General features: G+C 39.7%; 1 protein-coding gene across 1 annotated transcript in view; it reads left to right on the top strand.

Annotated features, from left to right (window-relative positions):
• svip (small VCP interacting protein) overlaps positions 1-7,277 on the top strand; it is an 18,296-nt gene extending 11,019 nt beyond the window's left edge. The window contains exon 4 of the mRNA XM_016256289.1: positions 6,877-7,277. Coding sequence (XP_016111775.1) covers positions 6,877-6,936 — 60 coding nt within the window. The 3' untranslated portion in view covers positions 6,937-7,277. The remainder of the gene's footprint in view (positions 1-6,876) is intronic.
• Positions 7,278-18,391: the final 11,114 nt, after the last annotated feature.

The raw sequence follows: 18,391 nt of genomic DNA, 5'->3' as shown, positions 1-18,391 counted from the left end.
AGCGATCAGACTCTACAAGTCACCACAGGACCCCTATAGAAACACCGTAGACACACACGTGTTATATAAAGCAGCTCAGGTCTGGGATGTTGAAGGTTAGCTCTCTTAATAGGGAACACACACAATCAGTTTCTTTCAGGAGCACCAAAGTTCAACGGGCCAAACGACACACACTGAAGCACACAGTGTATTTAAATGAGAACTCTGCTAAAATATGAGTCGTCTATCTATAACATTGCTTCCCTCAGTGAAAAAAAACAAACAGTCAGAACCAGGAGAGACATCTGCACAGATCAAACACAGTTTACAAGCAAAAACTGCTCTAAACAAATATGGGGGTTGATTTTGAAGTGAAAAACGGATTTTTACATCACAATACATTAATTGGAGTCGTATGTATTATTGTGATATTATTTTATCAGCTGTTTGGACTCTCATTCTGACGGCACCCATTCACCGCAGAGCATGATGTGTGATGCAATGCTACATTTTTCAAATATATTTTGATGAAGAAACAAACTCATCCTAATCTTAGATGGCCTGAGGGTGGGTACATTTTCATTAAATTAACATTTTTGGGTGAACTATTCCTTTAATGCATCAGTTCAGACTGACACAAACTGTTAATAGAAAAATAGGGTCATGTTGGTCTAGTTAATGTACAGCGATTGACTGTAGTGTGGGAATTTGTATATTTATAGCCATCGTATTGATGGCCGATTTTTCTCTAGATAAGCTAACTTAACTAGACACCAGCACATCATTATACAAGAAAACATATTGTGGTGAGCTGTGTTATAAGCGGAGATGACAGAATTATTAACATTAATTTTTCCCCTTTTAATAAAAAAGAAAGAAAAGAAAATAATTTCATTAAAGATTTACCAGCCAACTAGGTGTTTCTAAGACCCAGCCACAAATCCAGTCTTCATCTCTTTTTTTATTGAGTGAGAACACTCATTAACCAGTGTTTCTAATGAGCTATGAATGATGGGAGTGATGTGATCCCTCAAGAGAGCTGTTATCAGTGTATTACTGCACAGCTCGGTAATAAAACACAACTGAACGCAGATACACGATGAGGATAACTCCGATCTAAAGCATCTTTTAGCCAAGTAACAGGTTTCCATGGTGACCAGGCCCATCTCACTAATCAGTCTTTGTCAGTTAGTGTCAGTCTGTGCTGTTATGGGATGCCCCACTGCTGTGTTTGTGTGCATGTTTAACACAATAATGAACGTGATCACACAGCAGTAGATAATAAAGGTTCACCTACCTATCTAGAAATCATGTCAAGGGATCATATTTGCTGCCTGACACAAAGTTAGCAGCACTGTGTGCAAAATTAAGGCAGCATGCATTTAGCAACATGTTAACTTAACTAGAATCACTTGTGAGGGGCACTATTTTTGTGGTGTGCATATTTGTTGCCTATGAAGAGCGTTTCAGTTGAGTCACATGAGGTTCCGTTTACTTTAGGATGTTGCATTAGAAATTCTTTGGCCAAATGTGACATAGTTGCATATACTGTATCTAACATGCTACATAAATGTGCAACCCAGGCTCACTGGAAATTAAGAATGCACCGATACCGATACTGCTATCAGTATCGGGCCCGATACTGCGCTCCTGCACTCATACTCGTACTCATACTCGTTAAAATGCCCCGATACCAAAAGCCGATACCACACAGCATGTGAAAAGTGCTATTTCCAGACAATGAAACATGACAACAGAACAAACAGAGAGTAGAATGGAATTATTAGAGATTAACGATGTCTAAAAAGTACATGTGTGTAATTAATTTAATGTTAAACATTCAATATTCACACATGTATAGCTGATGTGTTGATAAGCAAAGTACGCAGAGTGGATTGAGTGCGCGAGCTTGTCGAGTGAATATCCCTTTCTCACAGACATGACTGGAAAGATTGTTGTTTGTTTGGATATGTCAAAAGCAAGTAAGTAAAACAATTACTTAAGTTACTTGACGGTAAGGAGAGAGAGAGAGAGAGAGAGCACTTCAGTTGCATGATCATGATTGCTGTCCGCTTACTTAGCACACGCATCATTTGGATTAAAAGTAAATTGTAAATATAAAACTATTTATAGGGGCATTTATGTTAAAGTCAAGCATGCACAACTGTATTTAAAGCTACAGTGAAACTAGCAGCCTGTACATGTCTCTCTCATTCCGCAGCAATACAAATGTGTGCGCACATTGCGCATGTTTTGCTTGTTGACGTTAATTGCATTACATGAGTCGCTTTATGAGTTGAATATGTCGCAGCACGTTTCAGACGATGATTTCAAACGTGACATTTCAGAAAATACATTCATCGTTGTTACAAGATTTATGTATAACGTTCCCTTCAATGTTACAGGAAACTGTCTCCTGCTCCTTGGAAACTTGTACAATACATTTTAATGGGCATAATTAAGTGTGAAAATAATAATAAAGTAAATATCTATTTGCTAAGCCAACTAACATTATTCACATTCTTTTGGTTTCTGTACCCAGTATTTTTTTTAAATTACAAAAGCAATGTAAATACAGGTATCGGTACTCTGTATCGGCAAGGACCAAAAATAAAAGTATCGGTATCGGCCACATTCTGAAAAAAGTATATGTTGCTGTAGGTACATTTAGCTGCACTTTTAAACCAAATGTGCCTGTGGGTGCAAATGGTTACACAATGATATTGTGTTGCTTGTAGTTCATGGCACTTTAAAAGTGAAAAAAAAATGTCCAGTGACTGGCGCTAAATACTGTGCTTTCTCCAAAACAGTTATACAGTTAAAAACAGTATTGCTACATTGGTTGTTGTACGTATCAAAAAGAAATGTCCGGTAAGTGGCACTAACAGGTCAACGCTCGATTGCATTTGAAATTAGTTTACCACCTACTGTACACTAAACCTAAACGATAGTGCGAGAAAAAGCAAATGCGATAAAAATACGTTTGCTGTAGCAATCACTGCATTTTAGCTTCCTTTTATGAGCTCTGTGGAGGAGCATTGTTACTCGTATTTCACCAGATTCACACCTGAGCTGCTCCGCATCGCAAGGGCAGTGCTCGATCGGGTGAGCTACTGAGCAAGTTTACTATGTCAGAAAATATACGAAATGTATGTAGAGGAACCTTTTTTTGAGACATATAGGCAGAGTTATGTATTTCCATTGAGCCTGGGTTGTAAATATGGCATCTACCCTGACTACGGTTTGTTTTATACTTACTCTGATGAAAAGCATTTTCTCTCCAACACGGTAACGGCCTTGTGATTGTCGTTCTATGCAGAACTTATTTGGGCACTTACAGGGTGGATCTTCGGTTGTAAATATGGCATCTACCCTGACTACGGTTTGTTTTATACTCACTCTGATGAAAAGCATTTTCTCTCCAACACGGTAACGGCCTTGTGATTGTCGTTCTATGCAGAACTTATTTGGGCACTTACAGGGTGGATCTTTAGAAATGTGCTTCACCTGGAACACACGTTACATGTTCAGTTAAAACATTAAATTCTCATTGTAAAGGAAAGAAACATCTGTCAGTCTAAAAGTTACAGTGTTACCGATAACAAGAGTGATATGTGAGAAAGGAAATGTTACGCACAGCCTCATCAAGTAGCTTGCCGGTGCTTTTTTTGCTGGACTTGGTCTTGTTGAATGGAGAGACGGATGGAGAAACAGATGGAGATTGAGAATTGGAAGTGGGAGGTACAGGTGAGAGCGGCGGTTCAGGTGTCTTCTCTTCCTGTTCGATCTCTTTCTCCAGCTTTATAAGTCCAGGTGGCTCGACCTTATACCTGGCACAACAGTGACCATTCACAACAAGATGCTGTTTTAAAATAAACTCTAATTTATCATTATAAAAACAGACATGCATGTTAACCACATCGGAGACCCGGGTTCGAGACCCACTCGGAACGAGAACGAGGTGTGGATGTGAGGACCCGGGGGAGGGATTACATAGGTGCCGTGACCCGGATGGGAGTGAGGTTTAGGAGGGTGAGTGTAACGGAGGCCAGTGGGTAGGTGCTGTGCAGGTAAACCTCCTTCCCCTGATCTCAAGAGACACACTAGCGACTGACGTTAGAGACTGCATTCTTTAGCCTCCTTGTTAGTGCACCCGCCTCCCATGCCGGAGGCCCGGGTTCGAGACCCACTCGGAACAAGAATGAGGTGTGGAGGTGAGGACCCGGGGGAGAGGGGTTACATATACACAGATTTTTCTATTATATTATATATTTTCTATTATATTATATACTGTATATGGTAAGGCAAGGCAAGTTTATTTATATAGCACATTTCATACACAATGGTAATTCAAAGTGCCTTCCTGTTCGATCTCTTTCTCCAGCTTTATAAGTCCAGGTGGCTCGACCTTATACCTGGCACAACAGTGACCATTCACAACAAGATGCTGTTTTAAAATAAACTCTAATTTATCATTATAAAAACAGACATGCATGTTAACCACATCGGAGACCCGGGTTCGAGACCCACTCGGAACGAGAACGAGGTGTGGAGGTGAGGACCCGGGGGAGGGATTACATATACACAGATTTTTCTATTATATTATATATTTTCTATTATATTATATACTGTATATGGTAAGGTGTTGGTTCAATAAATGACAACACTTTATTTTAAGGAACAATTCTCACTATTATCACGACCTTATACCTGGCACAACAGTGACCATTCACAACAAGATGCTGTTTTAAAATAAACTCTAATTTATCATTATAAAAACAGACATGCATGTTAACCACATCGGAGACCCGGGTTCGAGACCCACTCGGAACGAGAACGAGGTGTGGAGGTGAGGACCCGGGGGAGGGATTACATATACACAGATTTTTCTATTATATTATATATTTTCTATTATATTATATACTGTATATGGTAAGGCAAGGCAAGTTTATTTATATAGCACATTTCATACACAATGGTAATTCAAAGTGCTTTACATAAAATAAAGTAAAATAATCACAACAATAAACTTTTAAAATGATTTAAAATTCATTTTAAAAAGTTAAAAATAGAAAATGATTATACATAAAATAACAGTGCAATCAGTTCGGACATAGCACAGTGCTCATTCAATAAATGACAACACTTTATTTTAAGGAACAATTCTCACTATTATCACGCATGCATATTCCCATAGAGAATCTTTTGTCAAAAGGAAAATGAGAAACAAGAGACCAAAAAATGCAGATGAGCTGAAGGCCACTGTCAAAGAAACCTGGGCTTCCATACCACCTCAGCAGTGCCACAAACTGATCACCTCCATGCCACGCCGAATTGAGGCAGTAATTAAAGCAAAAGGAGCCCCTACCAAGTATTGAGTACATGTACAGTAAATGAACATACTTTCCAGAAGGTCAACAATTCACTAAAAATGTTTTTTTATTGGTCTTATGAAGTATTCTAATTTGTTGAGATAGTGAATTGGTGGGTTTTTGTTAAATGTGAGCCAAAATCATCACAATTAAAAGAACCAAAGACTTAAACTACTTCAGTCTGTGTGCATTGAATTTATTTAATACACGAGTTTCACAATTTGAGTTGAATTACTGAAATAAATGAACATTTCCATGACATTCTAATTTATTGAGATGCACCTGTATTAATGCCTTATTCATGACCATATTTTAGATCCCTTAATCCTATTCTGTACCTATGCTGTTTTATCTTCAATCAAAAATAAAGAAATATGTATGTGGACATGAAATACTCATTTAAGTATTTAAGTGTGTTAGATGAAAGAGACTGGGTACCAGAGACCTGAAACTATATTACGTAAAGTACATAGACTATATACTTATGTATTATGTTGGCTACTATTATTTTATATTTTACATTATTTATAAAATAGAATAGATAATTAGATAATAAAAAAAAATTGTGATCACAACATTGAAACAAGGCATTTCTGTGAAGCTGCTTTACAACAATATGCATTGTGAAAAGCACGATACAAATAAACTTGAATTGAATTGAATAAAATGTACCTGGATGCTATTCTTCCCAGCTCCAGCAGACATAGACAAACCTCTCTTGGCTGTTTGTGTAAAACTAGAAGAACATAAATATAAACCCATTAGACATAACACAGCTACATACTGTACTAATTAAAGAACTACTGGAAAACATCAATGTGGTTGAATGATGAAACCAAGAGACCACAGAATGAGAGAGATGATGAAATACTAATTCACTGACAGCTAATGTTCTTTTAGCGTGTTTTCAGCAAACAACACATGCTTTTCATATGGCATTGTGGAGCTCACAAACTACATTTCCCATGATCCAGTGGAGTTGAGTGATGGCGACACAACACAACATGCATGAAATCTGTAATCTCCACATCAAACCGCAGAACATCCCACCTGAACATAACGCATCCATGTGTTCATTTAGCTATTTCTAAAGAGGGAAAAGGAAGAAAAAATGAATAAATTGAAATTGAAGTTTGGTTGAACAGCACATATTTTACCATATCACACACCCTTTACACGTGTGCTAATCTGATGATTAATCAGTTTTTTTGGTGTATAAAACAGATTTACAAGCACAACACAACACACACTTGATAAATCTCCTCTTGCAATGATTTGCATTTCAAATCTCATGGGTATCCAAGTACATTTTTCTGAATATTTAAATGAAAGTCATGTTAGGACAGCACTTCTGGCTTGAGTTACTGACAAATACATCTACATACAACACATTTCACCACAAACACACTCACATGCAGCTTCTATTGTGTGTAACTCCAGTGGGAGAGAAAGGATTCTTTCTGCACTGCCCTGCTGGACTCCCTAGACAACCCAATCCTGTCTTTCTCTCTCGTTCTTTCTGTAGTTTCAGCAGACTTGTTATTCTCTCCAGCTGTCTTGGACATGTGTTGAAAGCAAAGCATAAAGAAGCAGAAGCTGCATAACAATCTACCTGGAGCCTTTGACGTTTGCACGCCAGGATCTGACACATGACAGAGAGATGTCTCGTCGTCATACACACCATAAAGCTGTTTTACAGATTTACACAGGAGAAGAAGAGGCCTTTCTTTCACCAGCATAGTTTGTGTCTAGAATACCACAATTCTTAGAAATGCAAGGAAAGAAGAAAAAAATAAACTTTTTTTGTTCCAGCCAGAGACACACTTCTCCATTTGTAACTGACCCTTTCCAATTTCAGTCAATAATCCTCTCAAGTTTCATTATATTTCTGCATAATGGAGATGTACAGCGAAACAAATTAATCATCATCCAAACATATTAGAGGCATTGTCATGTGACTTTCCAGAAATGTCCTTCAAATGTATTGTATTGTCTATGAACAATGTCTACCTTTAGTTCTTCATTCTTTTCTGAAATATGAGTACTTCCACATTAATAGCAATTCCACATTTCTGATCTCAAACATTTTAAGCAATCTGAAAATGCCAGACAACGTCAAAGCATCATTTTGTGAATCGAATGCTTATAATAATTTTTTTTTTTTACACTTTTTACATTTTTTTTTTTTTTAAGTTTTAACCTGAAATGACAAGAAAGAGTTGAAATAACTAACCAGGGTGGTGAGAAAAAGTGGAGATATTGAAAGGCTGTTTTCTCTATACTGACTGTAAGGTCTGGCTGTATGATCCTGATATTGACAGGCATAATGAAATCAGGTCTGCATACGTCAAATTCTGTGTTTAAAGCTGGATCAGAAAATGCTTAATCAAAAAATTTGAGAAACTCGTAAGAATTACAAACATTTAATGGATAGTGATCTGAGTAAAAATCCAAAAAAAGTTGTGGTCTAAGGTAAGGTGCATAAATAATATAACACCTAAAAAGATAAATATGCAAGTTGTAAATGAGGAGACACTGGCAAATGAGCTTAATAATTTTTATTGTAGGTTTGATGTTATTTTTCGTGACTGTAGCGATGTTTTGGGGGCTATTAGGATTGACGATTCTGTTTCTAAACCTCAAATGAGTTTAATATTGTTAAGGTTTTTAAAGATATTGGGCCCTATCATACACCCGGCGCAATGCGTCGCCAGGCGCGTCGCAAATGTTTTTTGCTAGTTTCAGCCCGACACTGTTGTCATTTTCACGTCCTGTGCCACGTTGTTTAAATAGCAAATGCATTTGCGCCCATTTGTGCACCCCTGGGCGGGCTGATATGCAAACGAGGTGTGTTCAGGCGCATTGCTAGCGCGTTGCTATTTTGTGGCAACTGAAATAGACTGCGCCATTGACCAACAAAAACCTGGTCTAAAGTCTGGCGCAATATTTATTTTTATTTTTTTGTTATTTAAAGAGCACGTTAGTAATATGCGCCAAAGGATTCAAAAATTAAAAAATTATTATTGTGTTGTGTACATAAATATAAAAATTCCTACATGTCATAATGTATAGTCTTTGCATGTATCAGAATTACGCGCACGAGCAGATCTGTTACCTCACTAGAGAAGTGCTCAGTTTTTCAGCTTGTAAATTCCACCATGTAAATAGCGAATCCGCCATGGCGCAAGCGCAACTGGCTTTTAAAGGAATGGGAGATGAGACTCGGATTGGTTTATGGCACGTTACACCCAAAACACACCCATTGCTCATTAAGAGAATAGGGACAACTCTTTTAGACTATGTGCCCGGGTGCGCCGAACCATTTATCCCATCCTTAAACTAGCAAAAATGGATTAGGACACGCCCTAAGCACAAATGCGCCGTGCGCTTTAGACCATGCGCTTAGATCGTTAAAATAGGGCCCCTTGATATTAAATCAATTATCTTGAAAACCTTTGCAGAGGAATTAGCCCCTGCATGGACAGACATTTTTCAGAGGTCTATTGATTTACATATTATTCCTGATATTTGAAAAAAATAATCAGTTATTATACCTGGCCCAAAAAGACCTGCTCCTCAAGAGTATACTGATTATCGCCCAGTCGCCATAACCTGCATTGTGATGAAGTGCTTGGAGGATTATGGTGAGGAAGCTTAAAGAAGAGTTTAAGGACCATTTCGATCCATATCAAATTAATAGGGGCACTGTCTGATGACACTACCCTTAATGTGGTGCATCATGTTTCAAAACATCTGGGGATCCCAAGGTTTATGCCAGGCTGTTCTTTCTTGATCTGAGCTCTGCTTTTAATACCGTGCAGCCAAACCTTGCTCTCTAAAGTAAATAGTATAGCTGTTAATCCATATTGCATCAAATGGTTCCATGCTTTTCTTACTGGTAGGACTCAACAAGTCAAAATCAAGCAGAATCTCTCTGAGTGTAGGTCTATCAGTACCGGTGTCCCCCAGGGGTGTGTATGCTCACCACTCTTATTTACACTGTAAACCAATAAATACAGGAGTCACCATCCTGGGAATATTGTTGTAAAATTCTCAAATGATACTGCCATTTTTGGTCTCCTGTATAAGGATGAGGACATTCAACATTATACTACAGAGATTGCTAACTTTGTTACATGGAGTAAATAATACAGTCTTGTAATTAACGTTAGAAAAACATGATTTGTGATTTCAAACTAGAAGGTAACCACTCACCTATCATGATTAACAACAAGCCCATTAGACAGGTGGCTTCATATATATATTTAGGTTTGCTTATCGATAATAAACTTTCATGGGAGATGCATGTGGATAATCTGTGTACAAAGGAGCAACATAAAATTTACTCAGACTTTTTGGAGTTGCTCAGAGGGTCATGTTGCTGTTTTATCATGCCTGAATTGAATTAATCTTTCTGTATGGTATGGCAGCCTGTATCTGTAATTTTACAGTTGTTCTTAGATCTCAGCTGAAACGTTTGATACATATGGCAATGAATGAACCCAGTTTGGTTCTTGTCCACTTCGCTTCAACGGGGTTGTTCCTACATTAGTGAGCCCAGAGCAGTATCCATGTACTTCCATGTATCCATCCTTCCTCAACACAGGAAGTTCCTGAGGTTTCCTTTTGGGGGCACAGCATACCAGTATCATGTTCTTCCATTCGGCTTGTCACTCTCACCCCACACTTTCACGAAGTGTGTGGATGCTGCCCTGGCTCCGTTGCGACTTCAGGGCATCTGCATACTGAATTACATTGACAATTGGTTGATATTAGCTCAGTCAGAGCAGATGGCGGCTCGGCATCGGGATGTCATCCTCGCCCATATGAAAGAGCTGGGGTTAAAGCTAACATCAAGAAAAGTGTGCCTTTTCCAGGGAACGAAGAACCACTTATCTGGGCGTGGTGCGGGATTCGACATTTATACAGGCACAGTTGTCTCCTGCTTGTATCGAAGTGATTCTCACAGCCATGAGGGGAGTGAGAGAAGGCCACACGGAGTCAGTTTCAGAGACTGTTGGGTCTGATGGCAGCTGCGTCCAACATGACACCTTTTGGCCTGCTGTACATGAGACCCTTGCAGTGGTGGCTCAGAACCAAGGGGTTTTCCCAGAGGGGGAACCCGCTTCGCACGATCAAGGTCATGTGGCGAATCTTAGGTGCCTTAGACATGTGGAAAAAACCTTGGTTCCTGTCTCAAGGCCCATCACTGGGGGCTCCTTGTCGTCATGTAACGGTAACGACGGACGCCTCCCTCACAGGCTGGGGAGCGGTCATGAGTGGCCTGAGGTCTGTGGGAAGGCCATCATCTCATGTGGCACATCAACTGCCTGGAGATGTTGGCCGTGTTTCGAGCTCTAAAACACTTCCTTCCAGACGTATGGGGACATCATGTGCTTGTCCGCACAGACAACACGTCGGTGGTCTCCTACATAAACCGGCAAGGGGGTATGTGCTCGCGCTCGTGCCCCCTTTACAGGCTGGCGCACCAGATCCTCCTGTGGTGGACCTCCTTTGGAGGGAGTTTGGCCAGGCGGAAGTGGATCTATTTGCATCGCAGGAAACGACACACTGTCTGCTCTGGTTCTCCCTCACGCATCCAGCCCCTGGAAATACAAGCTATTTAATACTTGCTGACACTTTTTAATTTGTTGCTAGGAGTCCATAACAGTGTTAAACATGACATTTCCTGTTGCCAGCAGATGGCGCTATGACTGTAAATGAATATGAGCGTGGACATGTGTTCAGGACAGAACTCCTATCAAACGTGTGAAGTTTGGTGCAGATTGTTCATTGTTCATGGCGAAACATCAAAATTTGTCAGGCCGCCAGGGACAAGCCCTTTGAAGAAAACTCAAGATCTTTGCAATTTAGCATCGCAAAGGCCTTATGATTACACTCAGCAAATTTGAAGATGATCCAATTAAAACTGTAGGAGGAGTCTGTCAAAGTAGGCCTGGAAATGGCAAAAACGGCACAAAAATCGTACAGAAAATTCAAAATAACGAACTTCCTGTTGGTTTTCGGATTTTGAACCAGCAGATTTTTTTAGCATGTTTAGGCCCTCAAAATGTGATTCATTTTGGAGAAGAATCTGAAGAATAATAATAAACAGAGCAATTCCAATTGGGTTATTATATGAAATTATGATATGAAAAGCCTTTATAGATGTATCCCATGTTTTAAAATTTAGAATTAAGCTATTATGTGTTCATCTAAAGAAAAAAAATCATACATTTAAGGATGGCTTGGGGTGAGTAAATAATAACTATCCCTTTAATGCACACACATACAAACCCTGTCTTTCTCTCAGAGGTTGTGTGGGTGTGTTTGATCTTGCGTCTCTGTAGCCTCTGGACTGTGTGATCAATGAACTGCTGTAACTCTCTCACTCTTTCTATCCCTGAGGAATAACAACCTCAAATATTCCTCACATCTGTGCTGTTTTTATACATACACATATAGCGATCTTCCAAACCAGCATGCAGCAGCGCTCTGATGCCTTTATACATATAAAAACAGTGTTCAATATAATGCTAATAATAATATATTCTTTTGATTTGTATACATACAAACATAAAAAGGGCTTCTCACACTGGAAATTGTGAACCAGGTGCTTGCTAGGGTGTTCAGGGTTGCTGCTAGGTGGTTACTCACTGGTCCAAGTCAACAGAGCCCACTTTAACATGTCTATGATATTAAGCTCTCTATATACAGTCTCTCCATTTTAAGGGGTTTATAAATATCATGAGACAGTAGTTAGGTGAGGTTTCACTTTAGTGAAAACACTAATGATTCACAAGATTGTTTTTTGAATGGATCTGTTTTTGAATAATTATAAAGTATTGACTGAATTTAAACAGTCTTGAAATTCAATATCTTTCCTATGAGGCCAACTGGTTATGTTTTTCAGAAGCAAACTCTGTGACAGGAACACTGGATTAGCATGAAACAAGCCATGACATAAGGCAACCTCCTCAGTGGAGTACGTCAGCCAACATACAGTATGTAGACATTTTACACACAGTACAGCAGACATGCTCACAGTGCTGCTTGAAAGTTTGTGAACCCTTTAGAATTGTCTATATTTCTGCATAAATATAACCCAAAAAATCATCAGATTTTCATGAGTCCTGAAATATGACAAAGAGAACCCAATCAAACAAATAAGATGAAAATATTACAGTGCTGCTTGAAAGTTTGTGAACCCTTTAGAATTGTCTATATTTCTGCATAAATATAACCCAAAAAAATCATCAGATTTTCATGAGTCCTGAAATATGACAAAGAGAACCCAATCAAACAAATAAGATGAAAATATATACTTTGTCATTTATTTATTCAGGAAAATTATCCAATATTACTTATCTGTGAGCGGCAAAAATATGTGAATCTCTAGGATTAGCTGTTAATTTGAAGGTGAAATTAGAGTCCATCTGTTCAGAGGAGTTTTCAATCAGTGAGATGACTATCAGCTTTCAGTGTGTGCCCTGTTTTATTTAAAGAACAGGGATCTATTAAAGTTTGGTCATGTTTGTGGAAGTGCATAAACAAATGAGATCTCTGAGGACCTCAGCTCCAAAAAGAACATTGCTGCCCATCTGCAGTTTGCTAAAGATCATGTGGACAAGCCAGAGGAATACTGGAGAAATGTTTTGTGGATGAGACCAAAACAGAACATTTTGGTTTAAATGTTTGGAGAAAGAAAACACTGCATTCCAGCATAAGAACCTTATCCCATCTGTGAAACATGGTGGTGGTAGTATCATGGTTTGGGCCTGTTTTGCTGCATCTGGTCCAGGACGGCTTGCCATCATTGATGGAACAATGAATTCTGAATTATACCAGCAAATTCTGAAGGAAAATGTCAGGACATCTGTCCGAGAACTGAATCTCAAGAGAAAGTGTGTCATGCAGCAAGACAACGACCCCAAGCACACAAGTCTTTCTACCAAAGAATGGTTAAAGAAGAACAAAGTTAATGTTTTGGAATGACTGAGTCAAATTCTGGACCTTAAAGGGTTAGTTCACCCAAAAATGATTAATTACTCACCCTCACGTCGTTCTAAACCCGTAAGACCTCCGTTCATCTTCAGAACACAAATTAAGATATTTTTTATGAATTTTGAGAGCTCTCTGACCCTCCCATAGACAGCAATGCAATTACCACAATCAAGGTCCAGAAACGTAGCAAGGAGATCGGTAAAATAATCCATGTGACATCAGGGGTTCAACCGTAATTTTAGGAAGCCAACAAATCATGATGGAATTCCATAATCCTGGGCTATCTTCAATAGTTTTTCTCGGAGTCAAATACCTTGACAAAGCTGATAAAGTTCAGTGAGATACGTTGTTGGTATTCCTGCGATTGTTCAATCACTTGATGCAGGATCGTCCACTATGAAAGCCCGCATGTTGATCTCTAAGGCAGGCATCAACAGCTCTTCAGAGGCAGTTTAGAAGGACAATGGAAAATAACTTTCCAGGTACAGATAGAAGGGTAATGCCCTGCCAATTATTGCACTTGGAGAGATTGCTTTTCCATTCCTCAGGGACTGCTTTGGCTGCCCAGCAAGCATTTAGCAGGTCCGTCAGGGCATCAACAAAGCACTGGTCACCATATTTGAGTAGTTCAGGCAGGATCTCATCCAGGCCTGCGGCCTGGCCATTCTTTGATCGCTGCTGATCAAAGTATGTGTTCGTGATCATAAGTCTTTGTGAAGCACAAAAAGTCAGGAGTCGCATACCATTGTTATTGGTTTCGGTCACTAAACCATGGGGTAACAGTATTTATTGTTTTAATTTCTTAATAAAATGCCCCCATTCTTTACCCTGAATACTCTGATCCCCCCCATCGCCCAAACATCAGACATAAAGACATTGTACATAATCAAATGTCCGTAAAGATGAACTTTAATTGGAATTGAACTGCTGGTTTTGTCTGGCCAGAGGAGAACTGGTCCCCCCACTGAGCCTGGTTTCTCCCAAGGTTTTTTCTCCATTCTGTCACCGATGGAGTTTTGGTTCCTTGCCGCTGTCGCCTCACCTCTGGCTTGCTTAGTTAGGGACACTTCATTTCCAGCGATATTGTCGACTTGATTGCACAGACACTATTTAAACTGAACTGAGCTGGATGATGACATCACTGTATTCAATGATGAACTGCCTTTAACTGAAAATGTAGTGTTTACTATTATCACTTTGCATTATTGACACAATATTTTCCTAATTAATGCTGTACAGTTGCTTTGACACAATCTGTATTGTTAAAAGCGCTGTATAAATAAAGACTTGACTTGACTTGACTTGGCATCTTTCGCAACCTTTGCCAAGGCTCTCACTGCTTTGTACGGATGGAAGAAGGGGTAACTGATTTCTTTGCACTCAAAACTGGTGTACGACAAGGTTGCATGCTATGTTATTCCTTCTTGTCATCAACTTCGCCGCCCGCCACTCCATCGACCGCCTACACATCGGCATACCTTGAACAGTTAGCAACCTCTTCCTTGCCTATCTCGACTTTGCCAATGACATCATCATTCTTGGCCCGACCCAAACTGCCCTATGGGATCTTACCATGGCCTTAGAAAATCAAGCAGCCAGCGCTGAACTCCGAATTAGTTAACTCCGAATCCAAAGTCTTTTGCATCGGTTTACATAAACTCGAGTGTACCGATCACAATCGATGGAAAACAAGTGGAGGAAGTTGCAAACTTCACTGCAAAATCAACTGCGGGTGGAAGATCCTTTTACTATTTAGCACCCAAATTCTGGAACAATTTACCTAGTGTTAGCCAGGAGGCAGACACATTCTGTCAGTTTAAATCTAGATTAAAGATCTCTTGAAACCTGGCTTACACATAGCACACTACCACATTTCTATTATTAAAATACATTAAAGCAGTGGTTCTCAACCTTTTTTTCCACCAGGCCGCAATATGGTCCAAGTGCAAGTCTCGCGGGCCGCACGCATATCATTCACATATTATGTCAGCAATACAAACCAACCTGATTTATAATATTATAGCCTAAATATATGATATTTAATCGATTACATTCATTGAAATAAATAAATAATTCTACTCCCCATAAATAACACCCAATTTTGTGAACTTCGGCTCGAAAGGTGTAACAGCACAATCATAGGCGGAGTTTCACTTTTATGCATGGGGGGGCACCCACTGACAGACAAGCCACGAGCACTTTTTTATATGTTCTACATTTCATGTATTTATGTAACACATATTCTACATTAAAAAATTTATTTAGAATGAACAATAACTGCTGTACAAAGAGTAAAAAAAAGAAAGAAATAAAACAAAACATACCTAATGCAGAAAAGCCGCCTCTTTTTCCGAATTGTGCAGATGACCACTATCTTTCTTTTATCTCTTCTGATACGTTTTCAGTCAAATCGTTTTCTGTGTGCTAGATCAGAGCTAGAGCCCTGCATTTCAGCCCGACTTTTTTTACGCCCCTCGGGCCGGGCTTCGGGACAATTTTCACATCATAGTTTAGACACGGGCAGGGCCTCGGGAATGTTTTAGGCTTCTCCTTATTTTTATATTTTAGACATCCATCAATTAGTGATTAAAAAAGATTGCCGCCCTGGTGGAAACAACACGAGGCCATGCTACCGGTGCCTGTTCAAGACGAGACGGCAGAAAGCGCATCATGTTTGATTTTATAAAAGCACAACGTTTTGTTGATATTGTGAGTGCACACAAATAAAAGTAGACCCTTTACAGTTACGAATGATGTATTACTCTTACCTTTATGAACAAAAATGACGGCGTATCCACTGAAAATAAATGCAAGTGATCGCGCTGGCATCTCTATGTCCTGCAAAGTGTGCTTTAGCTTCCACTCTCCGCACAAACTATTGGATACAGCGCACATTTATCTAAGTTTAATGTTTAAACATTGTTATATGCTTGAACTGTTTTATATCTATAGATTTTATTTTAGTCAAGTCATGATGATTTGAGAAGTCTAAATTGATCAAACATAGGCTCACTGTCTGCCGCTGGCCACTTGGTCATTACTTTAAATGCATAACGTTAATTAGGCTATGTGAGTACTGTTCATGTCTGAAAATAATATATGAAAAACTAAATTATTTTACATAAAAACATTAGGCTATAGCTTATATTTATTTAGTACATTTTTAAATTAATGTAAAAACTAAAATGATTTGTAAAACTGAAAGTATTTTTTTAAATTGTGCTCAGCACAGTGGGCCGCATTTGAATTCGCGACGGCCCGCATGCGGCCTGCGGGGCGCGGGTTGAGAACCACTGCATTAAAGGACTATTAGGCTGCATTAATTAGGTCAACTGGAACTGGGAACACTTCCCATAACACCCAATGTACTTGTTACATTGTAAGAAGAATGGCATCTACGCTAATATTAGTCTGTTTCATTCTTATTCTGAGATCACCGTAGCCACCCAGATCCAGTCTGTATCCAGATCAGATGGTCACTGCAGTCACACGGATCCAGGCCGTATCCTGTCCAGATGGTGGATCAGCACCTAGAGATGACCTCAACAGCCCAGAATGTCAGCCCTGAATGTCAGTGGAGACCATGACAACTAGATGAGCCCCAAGTGGAGACCATGACAACTAGATGAGCCCCAGAGACAGATCCCCTCTGAAGACCTTGTCACCTAGACGCCCATCGGCACAAGACCATGGGAACCAGATTAGTCCTCTGCTCAATATGACTTTCTTGCAGCCTGGAATTAAACTGCTAGTTTCGTCTGGCCAGAGGAGAACGATTTTTGGTTCCTTCGACACACTATTTTCCTGGTTAATACTGTAATGCTGCTTTGATACAATGTGTATTGTAAATAGTGCTATATAAATAATTATGACTTGACCTGACCTGACTTGACGGGAATTATCTTGGCAGTGTCATCTCTTCAAATGGCGATGCAGAACGAGATGCCATATGCCACATTGGCAAGGTATCTGCCTTGCACAGCCCCCTCTCCGCGACCATCACTGAACGTTGTTTTCATTTCATTGGACACGTCTTATGCCTTCCTAACCATCGGATACTCAAGATGGCGATATACTGGCAGCCTGCACAAGGCAAACAAAAACAAGGACACCCAAAAATCAAGACCTGCGAGCAGTCAACATTTCCTGGGACGAGGCTGAAGTCTTGCCACCAACTGGACAGGGGTGTGAATTACAGTTAAATGTTACAATAGATCGCCCTCAGTGTAGTCTGTCAAAGTGACAGAAGGCCTTCAGATTTTACTGTCACTGATAAAATATATTGAAAATGATAGAAAATATTTGGTTAACAAACCTCTTATATCTACCTACTGGTTCTGGAGAATTCCACTGCTGGCATCTTCTTAGGGCAACCATGGTTAATCAAACAACATAGAGTGCTGTCCTGGCAAAGTGGCAAGATACTGAAGTGGGGTTGCTTCCCAACCTTTTTTCCGAAACTAATTCTCCAAGCTCCCACACCGTCTGTTCCTGTATGTTCCATATCCATTGAAAGCCTGGTTGAACAACAATCTGTGGACATCCCTGAATGCTGCTCCAACTTCAGTGATGTGTTGTGCCCTAAGTAGGCATCCCAACTGCCTCCGCACCAGCCATGGGACTGTGCAATCATTACTGGGTGTACCAGTGCCCCGAGGAAATATTTACCTACTGTCCATCCCAGAGCAGAAGGCCATGGAGGAGTATATAGAGGAAGCCCTTCAGCAAGGTTACATCCAACCACCCACCTCCCCTGCAGCTTCCAGCTTCTTTTATTGTGGTCAAAAATACGGAGGCTTGTGGCCCTGCATCAATTACCGTGCTCTCACCAAAATCACTGTCAAATTCCGATATCCCCTTCCTCTTGTCCCTGCAGCTCTAGAACAACTTTGCAGAACAAGAGACTTTACCAAGTTGGACCTCTGCAGTGCCTACAATTCGTGAAGGAGATGATTGGAAGACTACTTCTATACCTCAAGATGGAGAAATTTCAGTTTCATCAGTCTGAAATCCAATTTCTTGGCTACAACATCAGT

This window comes from Sinocyclocheilus grahami, unplaced genomic scaffold (assembly GCF_001515645.1).
Source record: "Sinocyclocheilus grahami isolate Dianchi unplaced genomic scaffold, SAMN03320097.WGS_v1.1 scaffold1413.1, whole genome shotgun sequence".
In the NCBI taxonomy this organism is placed as follows: domain Eukaryota; kingdom Metazoa; phylum Chordata; class Actinopteri; order Cypriniformes; family Cyprinidae; genus Sinocyclocheilus; species Sinocyclocheilus grahami.
The sequence above is the reverse complement of the archived record's forward strand: the minus strand, read 5'-3'. Positions and strand labels throughout refer to the sequence as shown.